Source organism: Hylobates moloch, unplaced genomic scaffold (assembly GCF_009828535.3).
Source record: "Hylobates moloch isolate HMO894 unplaced genomic scaffold, HMol_V3 SCAFFOLD_3, whole genome shotgun sequence".
In the NCBI taxonomy this organism is placed as follows: domain Eukaryota; kingdom Metazoa; phylum Chordata; class Mammalia; order Primates; family Hylobatidae; genus Hylobates; species Hylobates moloch.
Window position 1 is genome coordinate 72,531,622 of NW_026652278.1, and position 27,388 is coordinate 72,559,009.

At 45.9% G+C, this 27,388-nt stretch overlaps 1 protein-coding gene across 3 annotated transcripts in view; it reads right to left on the reverse strand.

Annotated features, from left to right (window-relative positions):
* Positions 1-5,043: 5,043 nt before the first annotated feature.
* Positions 5,044-27,388, reverse strand: part of POLR3A (RNA polymerase III subunit A) — a 59,676-nt gene continuing 37,331 nt past the window's right edge. For 2 of the 3 annotated variants that reach the window (XM_032141189.2, XM_058436422.1), the window contains 14 exons: positions 26,285-26,403; positions 25,312-25,449; positions 23,110-23,280; positions 20,967-21,080; positions 15,963-16,049; positions 15,793-15,875; positions 15,062-15,232; positions 14,096-14,189; positions 13,810-13,902; positions 12,540-12,704; positions 12,042-12,206; positions 11,329-11,460; positions 10,047-10,179; positions 5,044-7,528 (listed from right to left, as the gene is read on the reverse strand). In XM_032141189.2, coding sequence (XP_031997080.1) covers positions 7,380-7,528; positions 10,047-10,179; positions 11,329-11,460; positions 12,042-12,206; positions 12,540-12,704; positions 13,810-13,902; positions 14,096-14,189; positions 15,062-15,232; positions 15,793-15,875; positions 15,963-16,049; positions 20,967-21,080; positions 23,110-23,280; positions 25,312-25,449; positions 26,285-26,403 — 1,814 coding nt within the window. In that variant the 3' untranslated portion in view covers positions 5,044-7,379. Of the gene's footprint in view, positions 7,529-10,046; positions 10,180-11,328; positions 11,461-12,041; positions 12,207-12,467; positions 12,705-13,809; positions 13,903-14,095; positions 14,190-15,061; positions 15,233-15,792; positions 15,876-15,962; positions 16,050-20,966; positions 21,081-23,109; positions 23,281-25,311; positions 25,450-26,284; positions 26,404-27,388 lie in introns of those variants that run through there. The other variant, XM_032141194.2, reaches the window with a different exon arrangement.

Sequence of the window (27,388 nt, forward strand, 5' to 3'; positions counted from 1 at the left end):
ACATAAGCCCCAGGAAGCATTTACTGGAAAGTTCTTGGAGAGTAAATGGAGGAGCTGAATGGCCAACCCTTGGGCTATGTGGCTACTGAGCATGTGAAATTCGCTCTGTGCTAAGTGTAAAATAGACACTGGAATTGGAAAACTTAGTATGAAAATAAGAATGTAAAATATCTCAGTCATTTTTATATTGATTACATGCTGAAATGACATTTTGGGTACGTTGGGTTAAATAAAATGTATTGTTAAAATTAATTTCTCATTTCTTCTCCCTAGGCTCAGGTGATCCTCCCACCTCAGCCTCCCAAGTAGCTGGGATTACAAGTGCGTGCCACCATGCCTGGATAATGTCTTTTATTCTTTGTAAAGACAGGGTTTTGACATGTTGCTCAGGATGGTCTCAAACTCCTGGATTCAAGCAGTACTCCTGCCTCAGCCTCCCAAAGTGTTGGGATTACAAACATGAGCTACCATACCTGGCCAATACTAGATTTAAAATTACATATGGGCCGGGAATGGTGGCTCACACCTGTAATCCCAGCACTTTGGGAGGCCGAGGTGAGTGGATCACGTGAGGTCAGGAGTTCAAGACCAGCCTGACCAATATGGTGAAACACCATCTCTACTAAAAATACAAAAAAATTAGCTGGGCGTAGTGGTGTGTGCCTGTACTGCCAGCTACTTGGGTGGCTGAGACAGGAAAATTGCTTGAACCCGGGAGGTGGAGGTTGCAGTGAGCCGAGATTGCGCCATTGCACTCCAGTCTGGGCAACAGAGTAAGACTCCATCTCAAAAAAAAAAAAAGCAAACAAATTACATATGACTTACATAATTACTGTCATCTATATTACTATATACTATAGTACTGCTGGACAGTGCTGTGACTAGATTAATTCCACAAGGAAAAGAGCCATAGCAGTATTGTTCATCACTCTAAACCCAGGACCCGGTATTGGGGCCAGGATATAGTAGGGGGTCAAGAAAGTGTTATTTGTTGAATGAATGTTTGACAGTCACATTTTCCATCAGCCCTGAAACATTTTAAACAGCCTGTAAAGGGAATGTGATCTAATTTAAATGTCAGTTTATATATAAAAAAAAAAAAAACAAAAAAAACCCCACTGTAACTCAAGCATGAAATTTGCAAGAAGGGGAAAGGAAAAGGGAGAATGAGGGGATCAAGGTCTCAGTCCCTTTTTTCTGAGGGATTAGGGGGATAGTCTGACCTTTGTCAAGCCAAAAAAGAAAAAAAAGAAAGGTCCTGCCCATCAGAGGCAGAGATACGATCATTCTCCACTTCCTGTGGCCCTCCCCCTTTCTTTGCTAACAGAGGCGTCTATTTTTAGCTAGGCACATGGCCACCCAGAGTCCAAACATTTTCCAGCCTCTCTGGAGCTGGGTTTGGCTACGTAAGTTCTGGCTCATGGGATGTAAACAGAAGTGTCAAGTAACTTTTGGGAACTTTCCTTAAAGGGAAGTGCTATGTCTCTTTCCCCTTCTCCTGGCTAGAATGCCTGGAACCTCAGCAGCCAGGTTGAACCATGAGGAATGGTGGAGGGGTGGTGTAGTGGAAGGCTGGGAGGGGCCTGGGTCCCTCCCTGACAACTTGGTGAACTGTCGTATCAGCCTTGGAATGCCTACTGTGGACTTTTCATGTCAGAAAAGAAAATCCTATGTATTTCAGGCTTGTTGACTTGCATTTTTTGGTCACCTTGTCCTAACTGGTGATTGGTGCCTACCAGCTTTACGTCGCTATCACTGAAAGGGACCACTCAACTACCTTCAGAACACTCAAGTACTTTCTGGGACAGGGTCTGCTCCAAGATGACTGGATTTCTTTACCATCAGCTGTTGATTTATTTTTTTGAGATAGGGTCTCGCTCTGTTGCCCAGGCTGGAACGCAGTGGTGTGACCTTGGCTCACTGCAGCCTCCACCTCCTGGACTCAATTGATCCTCCCACCTCAGCCTCCTGAGTAGCTGGGACCACAGATGTGAGCCATGACGCCCAGCTAATATTTTTGTAATTTTTATAGAGACAGGGTTTTGCCATGTTGCCCAGGCTGCTAGGTATTGATTAAAAAAAAAAAATTGGCAAGACCTTCAGAAGGTACAAAATTAAAAAGGTACAATAGAACAGAGTGAAGCCTGGGCAACATGGTGAAACCCCATCTCTACAAAAAAAAAAAAAAAAAAAAAAAGAAAGAAAGAAAGGAAAATTAGCTGGGCAATGTGCCTGTAGTCCTACTTGCTCTGGAGGCTGAGATGGGAAGGACTGCTTGAGCCTGGGAGGTGAAGAGGTTGCAGTGACCCGAGATCATCACGCCACTCTACTCCAGCCTGGGCGACAGAGCATGAACCTGTCTGGGAAAACAAACAAACAACATAGAGTCACTTCCTACCTCTGTCCTTGTCATACCCAGTTTCTTTTCCATTCTTCTTTTTTTTAACAGGGTCTCACTCTGTCACCCAGACTGAAGTACAGTGGTGTGATCTTGGCTCATCACAACCTCTGCCTCCCGGGATCAAGTGATTCTCCTGCCTCAGCCTCCTGAGTAGCTGGGATTACAGGTGTGCACCACTACTACCCAGCTAATTTTTGTATTTTTAGTAGAGATGGGGTTTCACCATGTTGGCCAGGCTGGTCTTAAACTCCTGACCTCAAATGATCCACCAGCCTCAGCCTCCCAAAGTGTTGGGATTAAGGGAGTGAGCCACTGCACCCGGCCCTAATATATTCTTTTAAAGAGAGAGAAAAATGTTAAGTTCCCCCTTATGGGATACCTTCTTATATAATCTAAATACATAGCTGTTATCAACATCCGTACCTCTACAAAAAACCTGCCTGTCTGAATTATTCTGGTCTTACTACCTGTGACTCTAAAATGAGATCATACTTACTTTATGGCCTGCATTAAAGTGTTCAAGCCCTCAACTACACAGTGGCCAACATCCATCCCCGTCCCTAACCCTTCTCCTCCCCCATGTAAAATACTTCCCACAACCTACTGATTGAGCAGACAGCTGGGTAGTTGTTATGTCTAGAGAGGCTGGATCCCAAGTCCACCAAGCTCCACTTGGGGTCAAATAAAAAGAGCCAGAGGATTGGTTTTTAGTTGTAAATTCACAGACAATGTTTTTCAGTAAAAAATAATGTCACTGTATTAATAATTGCAAACAATTAATGTGTATTATGTGCCAGGCACTGTACTAAGACCTTTTTATGTGTAATCACATTTAAAACTTACAATGACCCAATGAGTCAAATACTACTAAACAGTATTCCTATCTTATAAATGAGTAAAGTGAGGCAAGGAGAGGTTAAGTAATTTGTTCATATTCACCAGATGGAAAGGGGGAATTGGGACTGGGCATGGTGGCTCATGCCTGTAATCCCAGCACTTTGAAAGGATTGGTTGAGGTGAGGTGTTCGAGACCAGCTGGGCTGGGAACATAAAGCAAGACCCGTCTCTATTTAAAATTAAAAATAAATAAATAAATAAAAAAAAGGAGGAGTTGAGATTTAAATCCTGACACTCTGATTGTAGAACTCAGGCTCTTAACAAGATGACCCTGACCAGATGGTAAGCTCCATTCATGCAGGGACCTTCCCCGAGGGCCTAGTGTGCTGCCTGGCACAGAGCAGAAGTGTAGCAAATATTAATGGATTCAAATGTTCACATGCTAACACTGCCAGTAGGGTGGGGAAAGGATGGTGGTAACCTTTCCCAGTGACTGCAGGCTTGTGTCCTCGCTCAGGGCACACTCCCCAGAATCCAAGCCTAAGGTAAGGAGGCCAAATTAGCGTCATGAGAGGCCCTGTGGGAGGGGTTGGAACCAGACGGCTGCAGCCACAGAGGGACCTTTCTCTACCCTGGTGGGGCCTGATGTGCCCACAAGAGCACAATCCCTTGATCTGCAGCTTTCACCCCAGAGTGTGCTGGACACACTTCTGCACATTGAATCTGAGCCTCTTTGCTTCACCTGCTTCTGTGGAATTCCTTTTAGATGTATTAACATCTTTTTTTTTGAGATGGAGTCTCGCTCTGTCTCCCAGGCTGGAATGCAATGGTGTGATCTCGGCTCACTGCAACCTCCGCCTCCCTGGTTCAAGCGATTCTCCTACCTCAGTCTCCCCAGTAGCTGGGATTACAGGCGTGTGCCACCACACCCAGCTAATTTTTCTATTTTTAGTAGAGACGGGGTTTCACCATGTTGGCCAGGCTGGTCTCCAACTCCTGACCTCAGGTGATCCACTCGCCTCGGCCTCCCAAACTGATGGAATTACAGGCGTGAGCCACAGCGCCTGGCCAGATGTATTAACATCTGATTCACCTGTTGTGTTTACTGCTGCACCCTTAATACCTACAACAGTGCCTTGGAAGTAGCAAGCCTTAAATCTTTGTTGAATGAATAAAAGTTAAGCTATGCACCTGATCCTGGCCAGGTAGCCCTTCCAGACTCCGGACCTGAGTCTTTTCAGCGCCTCCTACTGGGGCTGGATTAGCTGCATCTCAGGGGGCACTTTATTTCCTACATTTCTAAGTCACAGGGGTGGGGGTAACTGGGGCATTCACTGTTGACCTCCAGCACCTGAAGAGGTGAGCTCCTGGCAGGGGTTGGTTATCATTCTAGGAGTTAGAGCTCATACAAGGCCAATGTCCTTTTTCACAACCCACAAGGATGATTCTGCTATAGTTTTAGGTAACGCAAATATTTCCTCTCTTGGGTTTTGGTTGAAAAATAAAGAGGTCTGCCAACAGACAGCAAAAATCAAGAACAGTAAACATACAATGTCAGGTTCAATCAGACATGAATCAATGCGAATACACATGGATAAACTCTGAAATAGAAACATGGCACCATAGTTTAACTGACACATATATATACTGAAAGAGTCCAGAATGTCTCCCCACCCCTAAAGTGCTGAACACAGCAGGGGGCTGTAACTGAGTCAGGAGCTATTTTAATCTCCCTTGTAAAAAAGACATAAAAACGGCAAAGAACTGGACAGACTGCTAGTCAAGAATATGTAACTGTTCATGGATGAGATGGAATTCACACGTATTTTTATTTCTTCCAAGCAGGTACAGAGACTCAAATGTAACCCTTTGAGCTCTCATGCTTGAGGATGTGCTGCTACCTGGCCTTTGAGCTCTGTGCTGGCATAAAGCCCAAGGCCTGGGCAGGGCAGATGATCAAAGTAGGGAGAATTTTAACACCAGTCACGGGACACAGTGGGGAGCACAGACAGTAGGGTTTACCAGGCAATGCTGTTGATGTTGATAGTCCTAGCAAGGCTGGCAGTTCCAGGAGGAGGACCAGCACCTCCAGGATGTATGACTTCCCATGGGTGATGTGATCCTTCACATAACCATTCTGCTCCAAGGTCTGCCTTGTTCCCAAGTGCTATACACTGATCTGCACCCATCACAATCACACACGTCTCACACAGACTCCAGACTCTGCAGCGCCCAACTGAGTACTCACTCAAGCAAGATGAGGCTCCTTGGCGGTGCCATCTTTATTATTCCCAGCCACAAGTTATAGCCACAACCTCTCTTCCATTTAAAGTGTGCGTCACCCGCAGAAGAAAACAGGTGCCGGAGTTCCCTCCCATGATTCAATTCTACCCTCCCCTGGCCTTCGCACGGATCCCAGTGGTCCTGGCTTGGATCAGGCCTACAGCTTACTTCCCAGGCACGCTTCCAGGAAGGCAGTTGGGGTGGGGGGTACCCCTTTATGGCTCTTCCCAGGTTACATGGGAACTGGTGATCTCGGTGGGGTCTCAAGTAGAAGCCCTGAATTAGTGTTCGTTAACGAACTTAATCCTTTGTCCTAAACCGGGCTCTAGCTCAATTCAAAGATAAAGGGGGGGTTAAACTTTAAGAAAAATGGCATTTTTTTCCACATCACTGATACCCCAAGAGAAGTTAATAGGTCTACCTTGTAGATGCAGGGAAATCAAAAGGTCAAACTATAATTTTTTATAAAAACTAATTAATTTTTTTTTACGCTTAATTTTTTTTCTTTTCTTTTCTTTTCTTTTTTTTTGAGACAAGGTCTTGCTTTGTTGCCCAGGCTGGAGTGTAGTGGCACGATCTTGGCTCACTACAACCTCCACCTTCCAGGCTCAAGTGAACCTTCCACCTCAGCCTCCCCAGTAGCAGGGACTACAGGCATGTGCCACCATGCCTGGCTAATTTTTGTATTCTTTGTAGAGACGGGGTTTCATCATGTTGCCCAGGCTGCTCTCGAACTCCTGGGCTCAAGCGATCTGCCCTCCTCAGCCTCCCAAAGTGCTGGGATTGTAGGTGTGAGCCACAGCACCCAGCCCAAACTACAAATTTTAATAGAATTTTAAACCCAACCACTGGCCAAAAGTCACTCAGGTCAAGAATTCCTAATCCACAATCACATCAGTAGGAAGGGAAAGCACTCGTTCTAACACAGATCCAAGAACCAATGGCTACCCCGGGTACCTTAACAGCATCAACTCAGAACTTAAAAAATCAACTAGAGATCATCCAAGGAACCTAAGTATAATTCTACAAAAAACCATCTCATCCCCATTGCAGCAGGCCCCAAACTCCAGTGTGGCTTCCATAGGCCATGGAGAATGGGTTTGGCTCTTGTCACAGGGTTAGAGCCCCATGATGGGGTCTGAGGTAGATGAAAACAACAGGGTAGCCAGGGGCATCTATAGAATATGTTACAGAGCTGCCTGGACCTCATGACAGTTGCAGCTCAGTTGCAAATCCCAGACGGCTCTATTTGCTTAAACCAGTTTTTCCAGTGATGCTTACATGCTGACTTTCTTGGTTTCTATAGATGCTTGGTTTCAAAAATAAAACTAAAATAACAAAAATTCCAAATCCCTCAAATGGAACAAATAAATAGTAGTAACAATATTTACATGAGTATGTCACATTGAGAGATTCCAGCATGACCAAGGAATGGAAAATCCAAGAACGTGCCCTGGCCTGTGCGGGGCTCAGGCCTGGCTCACCGTCAGGTGTGAAGACACCATGGGGAGCCAATGGATGTATGCAGTGAGCTGGGATGGATCATGCCACCTGGCTGGGCCTTAAGTCCAGGGTGGCAGGGTGTGTAGGAGCTGTGGGGCTGTCTATGGATTAGGTTTCAAGCAAGCAAACAATAAAACCCGCAGCTCTCCCGAGCAGTGTGGCACAGTCAGGGTCACTGGTGTGAGCCGCGCCCTATCAGAGGAGAAGCTGCTCCTGGGGATGTCAAGGGGGCTTCTCTGATTGCTGGCATAGGTGGGGACCTCAGGACCCCTGTCCCAGGGAGCACAAAACTCTTCACATCAGCTGGAGACAGGACAAGGAGTCAAGGTCAGGCATGGTCCCCTCTTTCCTTGGACTATGTGACAAGGGGGATGTGGAATTCATTTGTGTCGAAGATCAGGGGCCTCTTGGGAGGGTTCGGGTCCCTGTCGGCCTTGTGAAGCAGCTTGAAGAGCCCGGTTCCAATGTTCATTGGGATTCCCATGATGATGCACTCAGACACCCCTGAAATCAACCAGAATGAACATCAGAGAGCCTCTAAACACAAGGTAGGTTTTCAGGAAGAAAGACTATTGGCTTAAGTGTCAGAAAATTAGGATGTGAGTCCCAGCGCCACTCCACATCAACTGACTGAACTTTGGCAAATCCCTTTCCTTCCCATCTAAAAAGCGTGGCTGTGGAGTGCAGACAGGGGGATTCTGCGCTTTCAGGGAAGGGCAGTGCTTGCTCATAGCCCAGGAGCTTGTTGGAGACAGAGTCAGCTCCTCCAGTTCTCCTCTCCCACCTGAGCCGAAGGCATCCTGGGAGGGCCCTGCCTTTGAGAACACAACTTAGCAAGAATACTGAAGGATGCTCAGGAAACTCTAAGTTTGCCACCCAGTGCTTCCTTAACTTAGAGCCTCCAAGAAAAGCAAACGACTGGGACAGTAGTGAGCAGAATACAATCCCCTTGGAGACTGCAGTAGGCAGCTGTTAGCTGTGCTCAGGGGAAGGGGCCAGGCCAGGCTTAAGAGCATCTGAGCCTTGATGATCTACAGCCCTGATGAGAAACACCCAGAAGGCAGGGCACCAATAGAGTTACAGGATCAAGGGGGTGGTGCAGCTTCTTTCTCCAAGCCCCACGTCAACCTGGCATAAGGCTTGAGTCTACGATGAGCAAGCAAATGACTACTGTGTTGTAGACTTTGTGCTAACAAGGAACCGGAGAGGCAAACAACTAAATTAAAGACCAACATGCAGTGAGGGCGAACACTGGGTTACAATGTGCTGAAGGACCAGGAGGAGGGGAAACTTCAAATTGGGGGTGGGGTGGCAGTGCCAGGCAGTCAAGGAAGTTGGTGGTAGAGAAAGGTGGTGGTGTGTGGGGCCGCAGAGCTGCAGCAAAGGCCCGGTTTCCAGGTGTCAGGCTTGAGTGCTGGGTCTCAGCCCTGTTGTCAGGCTGACTTTCTCTTCTCTTGGCCTTGGGCCTTCTTCCAGTCTTCCGTGTACCTCCCTCTTGCCCCACTCTAACTGCTGCTCCTTTTTCTTTCCCTTCATGCACTTTTTTTTTTTTTTTTTGAGACGGAGTCCTGCTCTGTTGCTCAGGCTAGGGTGCAGTGGTGCGATCTCGGCTTACTGCAACCTCTGCCTCTCAGGTTCAAGAGATTCTCCTGCCTCAGCCTCCCGAGTAGCTGGGATTACAGGCGCCTGCCACCGTGCCCGGCTAATTTTTGTATTTTTTTTTAGTAGAGATGGGGGTCTCACCATCTTGGCCAAGTTGGTCTTGAACTCCTGACCTCGTGATCCACCCGCCTTGGCTTCCCAAAGTGCTGGGATTACAGGCATGAGCCATCACGCCCGGCCCACGCTTGTTTTTCAATTTTAAAAATATTTAAATAGACACGAGTTCTCATTATTTTGCCCAGGCTGGCCTCAAACTCCTGGGCTCAAGTGATCGTCCTGCCTCAGCCTCCTGAGTAGCTGGGACGATAGCAACACCATGCCTGGCTCTCACCCTTCTTTATCTTAGAGAATTATGTAATATTTCTTTCCCTCCATCTCCAATCCCTGTCCCTTTTGAAAAGAGAAAGAGTTAATCTTAGAGGCAAAAAATAGGCATATACTCTAATGATGCCGATCTGTACAAGAGCAGGAGGTGAGAGAGCAAAGGGCTACTGGGAAGCAGAGCTCTGGCCTGGAAACAGCAGCCAGACTTGGAATCCCTGCGTGAGCCTGACTGGTGTGTGCCGGGGGCAGGTTGCTGGCCCTCTCGAACCCCAGCCCCTTACCAGCTCCCACCCCAGGCCTGCAGCGTCTTCCTGTGGAATCAGAAAGGCTCGAGCAAAGCTCAGTAGTCAGTGCTGGTCTCACAGAAGAGGCAGGGAAGCCAGACACTGGGGAGAATTCCCCTTGTGCTCTCTCTCCCCCAGGCCAGCACAGCCCCATAAAGCCATGTTTTGTCGAGTGGCGGGGATGAGGCATGGCGCAGAGCAAGACTCTGCTGGTAGACTCGACAGCAAGTGAGGTCACCTTGGTCTTCTGACTTGTCAAAGGGCTTAATATCCACACCCCACGGGTGGGTTGAGATACTTGGCACATATGGTGCCTGGCACAGGGGCTCAGCAGGCATCGATGGCCACCTCCCAAGGACAGTAGGACACTCTGCTCTGCCCAGTGCCCAGCCAGTACCCCCTCCTGTCAGCCCTGGTGTCACACACAGGGGTCAGGATCAGTGTGGCTGACTACAAAGTCAAGGGCTAGAAAAATTCTTACACACCCAGGGTTGCTCTTTGCTTCGTGGACCAAAAACCATCTGTTCTGACACAGGGAAGTCATCTAACAGATGTAAACGGGGATGCAGGATGCTACAGTCAGGCTTTGGAGATAAAAGATCCAGCAGTTCCAATTCGTGATCTATGACATTATTCTTGAAAAAATAAACGCTCTGCCACTCAGTTTTTTTCATTCTCTTAGAAGCCTAGCCATGGTCTAAGTCATAAATAGTAAAGGCCTTTGATGCTGTTCATAGAAACATCAAACCTACCACACACGGAGTCCTTCTGCCCGAAGTAGGCAGCGTCAAAGAGATGGTCAGCCGTCTTCTCAAAGGAGGCCAGCATCAGCACACTCTCCTTCATCTTGGCCAGGCCAAACCTAGTGATGCCCAGGACTTCACCCTGTGTCAAGGGAGAAAGAGTCACGGTGGTACTCACAGCAATGGCAAAAGCTCGAAACCAAAGCACGGTGCACCTTCAGTATAATCAACAAAAATCCTCCAAGACCCAACGTCAGGTGTTTGAAAGGCCCTGGGGAGCTATGTGTCTGCCCTCTGTGTCCCACTGAGGTGGTCAATCATTGGCAACATGGAACTTCACACTCGCATCCAGATGCCATCAGAACAAAGAAGAATTGAGAACTAGAATTCAGAGACTAACTTTTAAAAAGGGGAGTATTTCTGAAGAGATTTCTTATGGCTCAAAGAACTAAAAATAAAAAGAATGTAAAAACCTCAAGTATGAAGAGAATTAAATTTAGGTAATTCTACTCAAAGGAATATTGTGCCATAATTTTAAAAGTATATTTATTAAAACCATGAAACAAGATGGAAAATATTTGTGATGTTAAACAAAAAGTCAGAACAAAAACTGCATGCACACAGTTTCCTGCGACTAAAGTAAAAGATGCACAAAGAATAGGACTTCACAGAAGATGTCAAACCGACAGCCTCAGGGTGGTAGGAAATGGGCCATTTCCCTCACCTGGTTTCTAAATATTCTGTAATATACTATCGACTTGTTTGGGGAAGCCTTATGAAAACCTGCTGCCCTAAGGCACAGCTAGAGGGAAATACTTTTTTTTGGAAAAGAGAGAAAAAAAAATCAAAACAACCAAGCCACCTCAGCCTCCCGCCCCCAACTTCAGATCATGTTAACTTATTCTTTCCTGGGAATGGCTACATGATGGATGGGTTTAATAAGAAAGAAACACCTCAACTTGCCATGGGACTCTCTGGGCTTTGGCAGTGGCTAATTTTGCTTTAGGATGGATGACATTCAGGACGAGGACGGAACCAAGCTCCAGCTCTCTTCACTCTACCGACTGGGTGTGAGTTTGCCATGAGGCTGTAACTCTCATATTGGGATTTCACCAGGACACTCAGCCTGACCAGCATACTTTGGTTTTTGAGCAATGTTCACATCTTATTTTCTCTCTATGATGGTCCTCACAGCAGCGTATTCTACATGTCTTAGAAACTCCACAGGCTTATTCTCCTGAAAGTGAGTTTTGGGATGCCCAGGCAGCCCGGGGGCCTCCTGCCCACATACCTTGTAGGTCATGAGGTCGGACAGCAGCATCACGTGCCTCCTGTCGATGCTCATGCCGTGGTTCACCATGGTGTACTGGATTTCATTGATGATCGTTGTCCGGGCAGCCTCGATGCCCAGAGTTTTCTCCACCTACAGAGAACCAGGAATGAGCAGAAGCAGCCCCTTCTGGGAGGCCACTGCAAATTCTCTCCACTTCCTCCTCTGCCCTGCAGGTTCAAAGCAAACCCTGTGCCGTTTTCCAGAAATGGATTTCTGGGCAATTTTTAGTTGTAGACCCAGGGCAAATGGGATGGTCAGAGAAGTATGCTGGGAGGCCGGGCACGGTGGCTCATGCCTGTAATCCCAGCACTTTGGGAGGCCGAGGCAGGTGGATCACGAGGTCAGGAGATTGAGACCATCTTGGCTAACATGGTGAAACCCCATTTCTACTAAACACACACACACACACAAAAAAAATTAGCTGGGCGTGGTGGTGGGTGCCTGTAGTCCCAGCTACTTGGGAGGCTGAGGCAGGAGAATGGCGTGAACCCGGGAGGCAGAGCTTGCAGTGAGCGGAGATCAGGCCACTGCACTCCAGCCTGGGCAACAGAGCAAGACTCCATCTCAAAAAAAAAAAAAAAAAAAAAAGAAGTATGCTGGGAACCAGTGGAAGGCCTGCAGATGGCACAAGACAGCCTAACCCTAAGGCGACCCCGTGGGCTGAGTGGTACCTCATAGGTGTTATTGGAGGTGGTTCGGGTGCCCTTCACACCGTGTGTGGCCATGACTGCCCGCAGGTTATCACCTTCCACCAGAAGCTTGTACTTCTCCTTTCCACTCTGCTCGTCAATGTGGATGACAGCTCTGGACACCTCTGGAATGCCCTGCACCACCACCTGGATTCAGAGACAGAGAAAGCTGTGAGGACGGGGTAAGCCATGCCCTGGGCTGATCACCTTGATCACCCCAGCTTTCAGCAGTGGTCATCTGTGACACACTAGAGCTAGTTTTAGGGATAAGGGAGAACAGAAGTTGTTCAGGGGACTGTACCTCATCCTAACGTCAGTTTTTTGATAGAACAGAGAGGAATCTAACAGACTAACTCCTTGGGGATAAGGCCAAGAAGAAATGAAGAAATGGGACTAAGTGACAAAGACCTTAGGTCCCAGCCCTGGGTGTCACACCACAGGGAGATGCTGGGTCTCCATGAGAAGCGACTGCTGTTTCACCTTGGGGAGATCCTCTTTTAGGAACTGCAGCACGTAGTACATGGAGCTCTTGCTGTTCTCTCTGGGGGTGACACACACCACAGCCTCACCATGAACAGCCACGTCGCCGGGCTTCACACGGAGCTTGGATGTGCAGATGGAATATCGCACTGTCTCTGCGTTCACCTGCAACATGGCCAGGTGTAGGTGTTACTGATTCCAGTGTTTTTCTTCGTTTATTTTATTATTGCCCCTCTAAGAAGTCCTTTTAGTCAGGTTTGTTCTAAGCAGCCCCCACCCGCACCATGAAATTAATACCATAGACATACTACATATCTGTTTTATGTACTATATGTGTATATATATCTGTGCTTTATTCATAAAAAGAGTAGTTTTTTTCATCCACAACAAAATATTTGCCCTCGAAAATTCATGCTCAGTTCATGGCAACACACGCAGCCTCTGTGGGAAGCTCTAGGGAGGCTGGAGGTTGGAGGCCAGGCTAATTAAAAGCTTCCGTGGGGCCTCCCCTTTACCTGACTCTTTCACAATGGTTCATGTGCTACGTTCCTGGATACAACTCATCTCTTCTGCAAAGGAGCCACAAGGCAGGCAGCAAGAGACAGGCTAGAGAAATCCCCAAACTGGAGTGTGGGTTGCTGCATTTCAGAGTCAACTGTTAATATAGGTAACATGAACTTGATGCGTGAGAGAACGAGCTGAGAGAATGTGTTTTAAGGGCTAGTATAGCCTTAACTACCCGACAGAAAGAAGAAGGTGTCAGGAAGTTACTCAGTTTGCACCCCAAGTTGGTCTGTTTGTGAGAAAGGCTGATCATCTTTCAACTGTTGCCTATTACCCATGCGTGCCAGTTTAAGAAGCCAGGTTAATCTCCCCAACTAAAAACATTTACTGAACTTCCTAGGCTAGCTGCCATGCTGGGCGCTGGGGACCCACAGATGAGTAAGACACAGCCAGCCCTAGAGTCCTTCTAGACACTGGGAAGAGGGACAACAAGACTGCTTACCATAATACCGTGTCACAGTGAACTGGTATTGTGGTCTGCACAAAATTTCAACTAATTTTCTGTGTGTCTTTAGATGGGTATATTCATATCAAGGTCAGGTTTAGAAAGAAAATGTGAGGGGACAACAGAATCACAAAAACCAGAAACCAAACAGAAGCTTCTGCAATGCTTCCTCTGTCTTGCTTAGCTCTTGCCCTAGTTTATCAGTACCTATCTTGGGACTAACAGGATGACTTCCTCTCTACATTTAATTATGTGACTCACTTCCAGTCTCAGAAGCCTAATCCGTTCCAGGGAGAGCTTGACGAGAATAAAGCAGTCATCAGGAAGAAACACTTCTTCAATATACTCGGAAATCTGGAGTGTCAAAAGATCAGAGTGTTAATCAGCCGCTTTCCCCTTTCCTAAGAGCACGCGACTGCTTGCTTTTTTTGAAGAGCTAGAGTAGTGTGGACGCCACAGACTGGTCAATAGATGGCAGCTGATTTTTACACTTCCCTGCAACATTGCTGAGCTAGTTTTCTTGTTATCAATAGGGATTTCTTCTTACCTCTCCCAAGAGGGTTTTCTCAATTCTCCCTTTCACGAGGCGAGCATAATCTGCGTCGTCATCCTTGTCTAGCTGTGCTGTGATAATTGGAGTGCTGTTGAGAAGCAAAGGAAAAATGGCACTAGCACAAGGGAGGAGCCTGTTTGAAGACCACTGCTTTGTTAAACCCAAGTGCTATTTAGAATCATAATGTTACTAGCAACCCCAGTTTACTGAGCAAGCTCCGCCTCCCAGGTTCATGCCATTCCCCTGCCTCACCCTCTGGAGTAGCTGGGACTACAGGCGCTTGCCACCACGCCTAGCTAATTTTTTGTATTTTTAGTAGAGATGGAGTTTCACCATGTTAGCCAGGATGGTCTCCATCTCCTGACCTCGTGATCTGCCCGCCTCAGCCTCCCAAAGTGCTGGGATTACAGGCGTGAGCCATTGCGCCCAGCCGACTATCTTTCATTTAATGCTATGTATTATCATTTTGTTAAATATAGGTCATAGGCAAAAATCATTATTTTTGTCATCAAAGGCACTGTAATACATTTCTATTTCTTCTAGCCTTAGATCAACTAGAAATCCCATCATGAAATCACCAGGGGCTCACAGAATATGACCACAGGGCAAGTGGCAGACACCTCAGTCAGGCCTAGTTAAGCTGGAATAATGACATCAAAAGGATGAAATCTCCACTGACACATTGCTCCAATTTTTCCAGTCATTTTTAACATTTTCTCTCTTCATGTTACTTGTGGCCATAACAAAACCATTGCTTCTATTTTGACTGTATCCGGTTTAGACTTTTTCTTGAGTGGCTTTTTAAAAAACCAAAATACGATTAACACAACAAGCATGCCACCCAGAGTTTGAGACACAGTCCTATGAGGATATCACACATATGCATGTGACACGAGGATCATTGTTTCTCAAGAAACAGGACAGGCATGTGTGGAACAAGAGGGAAATGAAAGCAGGCACCTGATGGCCTTGGAAGCGTTGATGATCTCTTTAATCCGGGGCACGCCCAGGGTGATATTCATGGAGGCCACGCCTGCAAAGTGGAAAGTCTTCAGGGTCATCTGGGTGCCTGGCTCACCAATGCTCTGGGCACACAGAGCGCCCACTGCAGAACCTGGCTCCATCTGTGCCCTAGAAGGCAAAGGTATGGATGAGAACGCAGCATGCCAAAGAAAAGTCCAGCAAAACTGCTGGGGAGAGGCTTCTGGTTATCACCTTTCAACAGAGAATATAGATGCTATTAGGGTTGGGAAGGGTATGTTTGTGACAGAGAAAAAGCCTGGCATAGACCAGAAATAGGTGCAGACAGGGGAAAGTAATGGTCAGAGAGGGGCCAGCAGTGCAACTCAATTCTGCATGGCTACTTGTGGTCAGCATGTAATGGATGCAGAAAATCTAAGTGGTCTGCTAACAAATGGTACTGGTGGCAAACAGAGCAGTGGCATCTGCCATATTCATTAGCAGTTTCCCCGTGGGAAGAAGACACTAAGAAATTTCCTTGCAATTATTTCCGTATCTTGGAGCATTCAGCCTGGCAATTCATCAGACCCCTAGAGAAAATGTGACAGAATCTGATCAAATACTGGCAGTTAACAAGTGAGCTGGCGCAGGGTTTTGTACACATGGGGAAACAGAAGGGATACGTGAGACCTATGTAGATGACCGTCAGTCTAAGACAAAAGCATCCCTACCTCATGTACTTGTCCCTGCAGGTCTCCAGAAACTTTTCTACTTGGGTGGGGGTGATGCGGTCCAGCTGGTACAGCACACGGGGCTGCGAGAATACAAGCCAAGCACAGAGTTAGGGCCGGCGGCACCTGCAAACAGCTTGGGGTTCTAATGCGTCTTGGAGGAATGTTACCTCTGTTGTGCCGTTATCATTGATGCCATATTTATCTCTGGTTTTCTTGATCTTCTCAGAGACCCCCTTAATGAATTTTTTTATTTCCTGAAAGATTACACAGCAAACATCATTTGTAAGTTTCACAGTCATGTAGATGACATATTTCATAAACCTCAGTTGTATATGACAAGTCCATCATATTTTAGTGTTAGCTTAATATATAGTATAAAGGACCCAATCTGGATACTGCTTCTACTACAAAGTGGTTTTCCAAAGAACACACCACACTGTCCAAACCCCAGACACACACTCCATTGGTTAATGTGTCTCTAAGGCCTTCTCCTCCAACTGCTCTCATGGCACTATCTACAGAGCCCACAAAGTGTGTGGGAGCCTTCGTTCTTGCTCTCCCACGTGTCACGAGGGCTATAACACAGCTCAGAACAGGTACAACTGAAGCATTTACACTCTTCTTCTATAGATTGATTTTTGATGGTTTCTTCTGAAGGTATTATGATCAGTTTAAATACTACCAACTAAAGCACAGCTTTGTTGACAGTAAATGCATTTCAAACACACTTTGAGCTTACCTTCATTTCAAAGAAAACACTCCCCAAACCCAGCTTATCTCTTCCCCTCTGGTAACCACCTCTCCCCACAGGCCTAGGCCTACGCTGTCTTCTCACACACAATCAGAAGTCTGTAAGGATTCCGGGAAACCACTGTCAAAGCCAGATGTGAAGCAGCAGCACATACTGCGATTCCCACTATATTTAAGAATAGCACTCTCAGCCCTGGGAGGATGAGCAAGTAGATCAAGAAGAAGGTGAAAAATACACAGGTGGAAGATCAGGGCAGGGCTAGAGACTACAGCCCTGATTCAGGTTTTCTGGCAACCACTCAAATGGGTAAAACTATCTGTTTTAGGATTTACAGTGTGTCTGTGAAATAGACCTAGCCCACCACCACTCCTAAAGCCAGGATCAGCCAGCACGTTCTCCTGGGGAGTGCTCACAGGGAAGAAGCACTTACAGAGGAGCGGTTAACATCCTGCTCACAGTGGGTCAATCATCAAGGGCTATAGACTGGCTCTTAAAGAAATTCTCAGGGTGAGGTGATGGCACCTGCCATGCAGTAGCAACCATCCTCCAGAGGCCATTATCTTGCCATCCTGGGAGCTGGCATTGGCTGCTCTGGTGTGGCCCAGGGACAGGATAGTCTCTGAGAATATGGGGAAGAGGAGATAGACTGCCCCTCCTTTGTAGCAGCAAGGAAATCACAGTGGCGGTAAGCTTGAATGGCACTCTGGCCAAATGCAGGCATCCAGCTGCTCTGTGTGTCTGGATGAGTACAGACACCCACACACGGAGGACAAGCAGCTTGAGGGCAGGCTGCATACTGTGGTGGCTGAGAAGCCTCGTGAGGTTCCGTTTCTTGATTCTGGGGTAGGCTGAGGGTCCCCCAGAGAGAAGGCCAGCATGCCCTACCCAAAGTCCACTCAGCCTATTACATGGCTGAAAATGCCTAAGCCTGAACCAAGAGCCCATTTTTGCAAAAATAAAATCCTATAAGGTACTCACAGACAGCTTAAGACTTCCTAGCCCCATTCTATCCTAACCTTGCAAAAAGAAATCTCATTAGCCTCCTAACTAGCCATTTCTAGTTACTACCCTTTCTACAAGCAAACCGCTAGAACTTTATGTTCTTGTTAAAATAGCCTTAGCATCTGTGTCCACATGGTCTTATGCCTTTCCCAGCCAGCTGCTGCCCAGCTTGGCAAGACCTCCCTGTGAGGTGGCATGGCGTTAGCCCCACCACACTAGAGCAGAAGGCACTGAAGGCCTGAATGAGGTCAGCGCTTGGCCAAGGCAACCAACCTCTCCATGAAGTCAGATGCTTTCTTCAAAGTCTTTTCTCTGAACAGGGGTTTCTTCAATGTAATCTTTGCCTACTGGGAAATTCCGTCTGTCTCCCAGGAGCCCAGGCAGCCAAGGGGCTACCTCAGGGGCCCATCACCTCCTGGCCGTCAGTTCCCATGAATACTGCTTTCTCATGACTGCCTGTGTTGGCCCACTCTGTTTCTTCCCACTGAGAAAGTGCAGAGGCCCATGGAGGGTGACCCTGCAGCCCAATCATTATTCTACATAGAAAGGGCTTTTTATTTAAGAAGTTTTACCAGCTGGGTGCGGTAGCTCACGCCTGTAATCCCAGCACTTTGGGAGGCTGAGGCGGGTGGATCACCTGAGGTCAGGAGTTGGAGACCAGCCTGGCCAACATGGTGAAATCCCATCTCTATTAAAAATACAAAAATTAGCTGGGCATGGTGGCACGTGCCTGTAGTCCCAGCTATTTGGGAGGCTGAGGCAGGAGAATCACTTGAACCCAGGAGGCAGAGGTTGCAGTGAGCTGAGATCGTGCCACTGCACTCTAGCCTGGGAGACAGAGTGAGACTCTGTCTCAGAAAAAAAAAAAAAACAAAACACCACCTTTATTAATTCGCAAGAACTTTAGAGTTCTCAAGAAACTCTTTTTAAAGAGAAACTTTCCTGATTCCTTGTTATTAATGATGAGTCTGACACCGTGTTTTCAGATACAGTTACCTTTTGCAAACCAGAGATGAAAAATAAAGCTGGAGAGGGCAGTGAGACAACCTCTCCTGGCATGGCTCTAACAGAATATTCAAAGGCATTTGCACTTGCTGCCACTGAATTTTTCCTCTATATATTCAGTATAAGAGGGGGCTTTGCCTGGCAGTGGCTGGGTACTTTTGAGAAAGGTCCCGAACGAAAGCCATCTTGGCCCAGATGTTGCCATTTGATCACCAGTTGTTAAAAGCTGCCTTACCTGTTGGCACAGGAAAAACAGGAGCAGAACCTAAGGCCAGCCTTAGACCCAGAAGGTTTTCATCTGCAAGGGACTGTGCACACATAGGGAGTAAAAATAACACACCTAAAACAATCTGCCAGCTTAGGCACTGGGAATGACATAGCTCAGCTTTCACCTCAATGGACACACTTCCTGTGGGTTTGCTGAATGACTTTCCCTACACAAAGGTTCTGGAAATTAGGTTTAAAAATAAAAAAAGAAAAACAGCTCACTTTTTGGAAATGAAAACTGAAACAATCTGCTAACAATTCACATTGAGTCAACCCATGCACACTAGAGGGAACAAACTCACAACATGGCTATTGGCAGGCAATTCATCACACGATTAACCAGAAGTTAGCGTCTCATGCTCCACAGCAGGCCTATGAGCACGGGCATTCTCCTCTGGCAGGGACCTGGGCTCAATGCCACTCAGGAGTGCCTCTGTCACCTCAGCTCTGATACGGGCTAGGGCTGGAGAACATTTCACGGGCTCAGACACATCTGTTCTGGCCAGTGGATTTTGGACCCTCTCGGCAAATCTGAGCTTATCAGATTGTGAGCTGCCGGTGGCAAGGACATGTTTAGTCATCCTTGCATCCCCAGGATCTGTGGACTGTGTGACATATGGTGAGGGCTAAACCAATGCTCACTGAATAAACAAATGCTGCCGGATAGGAGGTCACCTGTGTTAAACCTTTTCAAGGGCAAGAAAGGAACCAGTCCAAAGCAAAGCAGTGTTTGCCAGAACCGGGACAGAAACCTGCTCTTTCTGGCACTGGGAAATGCTGGGGTGCTGCTGGAGTGGGCCCTTTCTGTTGGCGTTCACAGCGTGCTAAGTACGTTACCTCGTTATAACTCTCATAACCTGTCTCAGTTAACGTCTTTGAGGACAAACAGATAAATACGTAAACATGAGCGTGAAGAAAAACCAAATTACAACTCTAATTTGTTAGTTAAAAAAAAAGAATAAGAAAGCCTTTGGAGGGGAAAAACAGACAAAGGCACCCAGCCTTGCCACATTCTTGATTTTAAAATCTGGAAGAGTCTCTTTTTCACCTTTCACACCTTGACACATGAACACAAGAAGCGAGGAGCTTCCTTAACACAAATATTCTTATTTAAGCTTCACTGACTGTTTTTATTTTTGATCTACTGAAAGAGATACATTCTTCTTTGGCCGCTGATCTTGTGCCACATTTGAATTACTATTTAGTACACAAAGGAAACCATTTACTGATTTCTGTATCCCTTTGCTTTTGATCCTAACCATGATTATAAACATGAAGGAGCTGCCTGAGCAGGTCAGAACCATAAAAAAAACAAAAAACAAACGAGCCAAAAAACCTTAAGAGGGTATCAAGGTAACAGCCCCCTGGAAGAATAGAAAAGACTGATTCAATGGATTTTTGATCCATAATATAGCAAAAGAAAGAGCAGTTTAAAATAAACGGTATCAAAACAAGACTACTAGTACTAATAATTATTGGGATTCAGAATGATTGAGGGAAGAGTTGGCTCACAGGATAAGTAGGCTGGTGTTAGGGACAGGGCTCAAACAAAATCAGCATTTTTCTTCTAAAAGGGGAAAAAAACATTTTTCTTCTAATAGGGAAATGGCTTGAGTGAAGGACATAAACTAAGAAAGTCATGAGATAAATTCTGCATGTTGGCTGGTGAGATTTTGCCTTGGCCATTTTTGAATGACTGCCCATTTTTTTTTTTTTTTTTTTGAGAATGGCGTCTTGCTCTGTTGCCCAGGCTGAAGTGCAGTGGTGCCATCCCGGCGTACTGCAACCTCCGCCTTCCAGGTTCAAGCGATTCTCCTGCCTCAGCCTCCCGAGCTGGGAGTACAGGTGTCCGCCACCACGCCCGGCTAATTTTTGTATTTTTAATAGAGACAGGGTCTCACCGTGTTGGCCAATCTGGTTTCAAACTCCTGACCTCAAGTGATCCACCTGCCTCGGCCTCCCAAAGTGCTGGGATTACAGGCATGAGCCACCACGCCTGGCCCATTCTTGAACTTTCTAACAAAGGAACAACCCTACCTTAAAAAACAAAAACCCAGCTTATAAAATCCACTTGCCAGCCCTTGGCAAACAGAGTTCTTTACGACAGCCAGGCTGGGTGCAGTAGCCAGCACCTGGCAGAGCTCACCTGCAGGAAGCTGTCCTGGCAGCAGAGGAACTCACTCTTCTTCATGATGGACTCTGTGGTCAGGATCAGCTCGTTTTTGCTGAGAGCAGGCTCACTCGGACACGGGAAGACTGCCTCGAGTATTAAAAGAAAATTACATTATGTGTGGGTGCCACAGAGAGGGGGCGGTAGTAAATGAGAGAACTTACAAAGGATAAAATGACCTTACCCAAGGTGAGCTTTTAGCAACCTGTGATTTTTCTTTCAAAACAAATTGTGGACTCTACCTTTCATGTGAAGGTGAAAACTGGATAAATGGATACTCCATCCTACGCAAAAATTTCTGGGCTATTCAGCAGGTGTTGTCTCATCACTTCTCAGCCTTCGCCACCCCGCTGCCCCCCACCAGATTTACATTAAAAATACAAACTGTTATTTAAAAAACTCAAACATTTCAAGAGTGAAAATACTCTCCCACTTCTGAAGCTCATACATTTCTTTTTTTTTTTTTTGAGATGCAGTCTTGCTGGATTGCCAAGGCTGGAGTGCAATGGCGCCATTTTGGCTCACTGCAACCTCTGCCTCCCAGGTTCAAGTGATTCTCTTGCCTCAGCCTCCCAAGTAGCTGGGACTACAGGCATGCGCCACCACGTATGATTAATTTTTTTGTATTTTTAGTAGAGACGGGGTTTCACCATGTTGGCCAGGCTGGTTTCGAACTCCTGACCTCAAGTGATCTGCCCGCCTCAGCCTCCCAAAGAACTAGGATTATAAGTGTGAGCCCTAGCAGAATTTCCTCTTTTTTCCTCTCCTCTGCTAAGTCCAAGTTGACTCAATGTTTTAATGGCTGCATTATTATTCTTTTGTATAGACAGACCATCATGTATTTGAACTATCCTCTACTGATGGTTTGCCTTTACTGTAAGCAGCCTGGAAAAAACATTCTTGGCATAGTTAGACCATTTCTAGAGGACAAAAGGAGTTTCTGTAAGGGAAACTATTGGGTCAAAAGGGACACGTATTTAAAACTCAGAATGATATTGTCCAACTACTCTCCAAAAAGGTTGTTCCAAGTTATATTCTCAAAATATGTGAAGTGTGAGTGCTTTTCAATACCCATGACTTACAAAACTGGTCTCTAGTACGCTCTACTTGACACGAGCGAAACCAAACAAAGCACCCTTCTGTTGGCATTTGATTACTATCAACACTAGACTTTCAAATGAAAATAACTTTTTTTCTCATCTTTTTTTTTTTTTTTTTAAGACAGGGTCTTGCTCTGTCACCCAGGCTGGAATGTTGTGGTGAGATCAGCTCACTGTGGCCTCAAATTCCTGGGCTTAAGGATTCACCTGCCCCAGCCTCCTGAGTAGCTGGAACTTCAGGAGCATGCCACAATCCCTGGCTAATTCTTTTTTTTTTTTTTTTTTCCGAGACGGAATCTCGCTCTGTCGCCAGGCTGGAGTGCAGTGGTGTGATCTCGGTTCATTGCAACCTCCAACTCCCTGGTTCAAGCGATTCTCCTGCCTCAGCCTCCCAAGTAGCTGGGATTACAGGCACGCACCACCACACCCAGCTAATTTTTGTATCTTTAGTAGAGACAGGGTTTCACCATGTTGGCCAGGATGGTCTCGATCTCTTGATCTTGTGATCTGCCCGATCTCTGGCTAATTCTTTAAAAAATATTTTTTTAGAGATAGAGTTTTTACTCTGTTGCCCAGGCTGATCTCAAACTTCTCGCCTCAAGTGATTCTCCTGCCTTGGCCTCCCAAATTGCTAGGACTCTAGGTGTAAGCCACTGTGTCTGGCCTTTTTCCTTTAAACATTGGAAATTAAAAAAAAAAATTTTTTTTTCTTTTTTTTTATAGAGATGGGGTCTCACTTTGCTGCCCAGGCTGGTCTTAAACTCCTGGCCTCAAGTGATCCTCCTGCCTTGGCCTCCCAAAGTGCTGTGATCACAGGCATAAGCCATTGTGCCTGGCCCTTCCCTTTTAATATTGGAAAATTATACAGAGTAACACAAAGAAAAAAGATACTAATCCAGTGCTTGGGATTATAAATACTGAAGTATTTATTAACTGCAAGTGATAGTCCAAACGGTACTTCCATCCTAAAGAAACTTCCTTAAAAACACTCTAACCCCAGATATGATGCTAAATCTTACTTTGATGTTGTCCAGAACCCTTTTAAACTCCAAAGGTTCATCTTTTCCCTCCATAGCTGCAGGATCTAAGCCATCTCCTCCGTAAATGAACTGGATAATATCGCCAGTAGAGCTTCGGACTGTCAGATCATACTGGGAGCAAAGATCTTCAAGAGATTTGACAAGCCTTCGCTAAAGGAAAAGGAGGAAAAAGCTCAGCTGCTTTGAGAAGACTAGTCACATGGGGAGAGGATAAGATTTGCAACTCAAGAGTCTCAAGGTTACAAGCACTTTAATCACATAAAAATATTTTATTAGAAATCCTTTAAAAAGAGTCCTCTCACCCCAAGAACAAGAGCAAGAATGCCTTACTAGCCTGTGCAGTGGGATTTGGAATATGCTCCAACCTCCAGCATTTTAGTGTATTTTAGAACACATGCAATTTAAACCGCATCACCCACAAAGGACTCTGCAAACACTGTTTACCTAGGCTGTTTTACCTTCCTTCTCTTTCTCCCTAAGGTACAAATTAATGCAATAGCTTTGCATTTCTAAACAGAACTTAAGCCAGGACCCCTGCAGACTTCAATATGAATTACAGAGGATCAGGTACAGGCCCTTTTCTGGGACAGAGGGGGAAGAAGAGAGAACAGGGACAGTATTGTGTCTGAACCAGCAGGCAGCAATGACTTCTCAAATCTGCTTAGGGAGAACAGTCCACCAGCTGAACACTCCAGCCAGCAATGCTATGGTGGCTCAGTGAATTAAAGAGAAAGAAATCTTCCTCTAGGCAACTTCAAAACAAAAAATCCCTTATGCCAGAACTAATTTGGTTTACGTTAACACACTGCTCTGGCAAAGTCATACTCTCTAATTCAAAAAGTAAAGACAAAAAAATTAAGTCAAAACACACATTATGGCAAGAGTGGTAAAAGTATTTCACGGTCTATTGGGTTTCTGACAAAAGCAGCATGCTCCCACACCGAAGGGCAATTTCCCATTGAAAGATGATTAATTGTATTCCACAGATGACACACAAAAAAGATGATTAAAAGTATCAGACAATGATACACGAGGTACAGGAGAGATGATGGAAATAGGCGTCTACTGACTTGGAAATAGGTGTCCACTGTCACACTAATCACAGTGTTTGTTCTGGCCCACTCATTCACATCTCTGGTTTATCTACCCCTTTTCCAGCTTGCAAAGGGCCATGCTTCCACAGTAGGGAAAGAGAAGACACAAAGCCACAGCAAGTTCGTGGCCCAGCAACTTGTAGTGTTGACTTTATCTGGTGTTTTAAGTAGTTAAAAACATTACTTAAAAACAAAACCAAACCAAACAAAAAACAGTTAAATTATTGAGTGGAGAGTACAGGGATTGAAAAGACATCTTTTGCCTGTGGTCTTATGGAAGAACACAAGAAGACGTATTTTTCACTCCTCAGCCATTAGGGGTACTTTTGTGGTAAAGTTTGAGAAGCACAAACGCTGAGAAGCCTCTAGTTTAGCCCTGTGCCCTAGAGTCTATTGTCTCAGAGCTATACACTCTCTGAGGAAATGCTTTCCTTCTAAGCATTCAAGCCCAGGCTGATCTCAAACTTCTCGCCTCAAGTGTTTTTCCTGTCTTGGCCTCCCAAATTGCTAGGACTCTAGGTGTAAGCCACTGTGTCTGGCCTTTTTCCTTTAAACATTGGAAATTAAAAAAAAAAATTTTTTTTTCTTTTTTTTTATAGAGATGGGGTCTCACTTTGCTGCCCAGGCTGGTCTTAAACTCCTGGCCTCAAGTGATCCTCCTGCCTTGGCACTGGAATAGGTCATTAGAGTTAATTAGAATGATATTAATAATGAGTTACATAAATAGTTCCAAAGAGAGAGGCAGAGGCCTCGCAATAATCCTCATTGTCACGTGTTAGTAAAGCGAGGCTTATTGAAGTTGAATGACATATCCCACAACGTACTTCCAGCCATGTTCTCCTGTAACAACGCTTTGCTATGCGTGGCTCTGGCCTGGTCTTGATCATCATAGGATGATTTGGAACATACTACATTTTTTTGGTTGTTCATTTCTAGGGCATCTACCTTTCTAAATTTTTTCCTTTTAAATTTAACCCAAGACTAGACAAACTACAGCTCATGTGCAAAACGTGCAAACACTCAATAGTCAAAACCCACAGAGCTCTGTCCTGCTCTGTTGCTAATGGCCTACATTTCTTCAGGTTACCTGCATGTATCCCGTTTCAGCTGTCTTTACAGCCGTGTCGACTAGACCTTCCCGGCCGGCCATTGTGTGGAAGAAAAACTCAGTTGGTGTCAAACCGGAATAAAAGCTATTAGCCACAAAGCCTTTGGCAGCTGGGAGCTAAAGAGAGGTAGAAAAAAGAAAATCAAACAAAAAAAGTTCAAGGCCCACGATTCTGAAATCCACTCAAATCAGAAAATGCCCCACCTTGAGACTATAAATACCTGGCCAGTATATTGTCATGAAATGGCAGGCTTTCTTTGCCCTTTCCTTATGGAGAAATACTTTATACCGGGGACAAGGAGAATGAGGGCCCAGCCAGGGCTGGTGCTGGTGCCAGTGGCAGGCAAATGGCCCGGGAGAGGGAAACCTAAGATCCGGATGCTCTCCTTAAAGTAGGCAAGCAGTCAAGGACCTCAGAGGACACCCTGTGGATGGAGGCTGCCTGCCCATTCCCTGGGAAATGACACCTTCAAGATATCCTTCCTGTGGGCCAGACCTGCCCACCTCCAAAACATAACCATGCATTGTTAATGTCTACAGGGTTTCATTCTGGGCACTGAAAATGTTCTAAAAGTAGATTGTAGTGATGGCTGCACAGCTCTGTGAATATATTAACAGTCACTGAACTGTATGCCTTACATGGATAAATTACATATGAAGTATACATGTATTTAAAGTTTATTTATTTGTAGAGATGGGGTCTCGCTATGTTGGCCAGACGAACTCCTGGCCTCAAGCAATCCTCTTGCCTTGGCCTCCCAAAGTGCTAGCATTTCAGGCATGAGACACTGTTCCCGGCCTGAAGTGTATCTTAATAAAACGGCAAAAAATACATATATAAAACTCCACATGAAATTGGCCAATGGTCTTTGATCTGAATAGGTCTGTGTTCCTTGGAGGGAAGTGTAGATGAAGAGATCTTCACAGTTCTACCTGATCTGCTACTGCTTACCTTTGAGTGTTTTTCAAAGTGAGGCAAGGACCTGTTTTCAAAGCCGTCTGGCACTCGAGAGCCACTGATGGCCTGCTGTCCCACACAGGCAATCATCTGTGATATGTTAATGAAGGAACCTGGGGACATGGGCCAGAAATGTAACATTCATTTACCAAAATAACACTAATTGAAGTGCACGCAGATCGGAAGGGTAAAACAGCAATAGGCCCTTATGCTCAACAAGGTCATGGTCCTGGAAGAGTAGAAGACAGAAATACAGTCAAGACAACAAGGAGCTGTCGGGAACCCAAGAAAGGCGGAACGAGGGCAACAGGAGCCAGGAGCATGTGTGGGTTGGAGGAAAGGCTGGGGAAGTGACAGGCGAGTCTTCAAGGAGGCTTCAGCAAGTCCAGGTTGGACTCCTGTAGGACATTATGATTTGGACATAAAGGGAGAGGGGGAGGAATTCCAAAGTGGGTGGAAAAGTGGGAAGCAAAGACAGAAGTGGGAAAGTGTGGGCTATGTCCTGCGGGCAGGAAGCAGGAGAGCAATGGGGTGAAAGGCAGCAAAGTTAAAGAGATTGGACTTTATCCTGTTAAAAAAAAAAGTGTACAGAAATAGAAGCACAGAGGTTTTAAATTTGAATGCATTATCATAAAACCAAATGCTCTGAGGGCCTCTGTATCTACAAAATTAAAGAATTCTGCCACATCATTAAGTATATTAAAAAAATCCCTGGCTTTCTTCTTCTTCAACCTGCCTGACCTGCTGGGCTCAAGTGATCCTCCCATCTCAGCCTCCTGAGTAGCTGGGATGACAGGCACAAGCCACCATGCCCAGATAATTTTTTTTTTTTTTTTGTATTTTTTGTAGAGACGGGGTTTCGGCATATTGCCCAGGCTGATCTCAAACTCCTGGGCTCAAGCAATCCATCGGCCTCGGCCTCCCAAAGTGCTGGGATTACAGGCATGAGCCACTGCATCTAGCCTCATTTTTTTTCCATTTGCTCAAAGAACCCTCGAACTCAGAATCCACACACATTACCAACAAGTTCCTCCAAAGCAGTTACACTTCCCAAAATGCAGATAATTAAGTCTCTCTCTCTCTGATTTAAAAAGATCC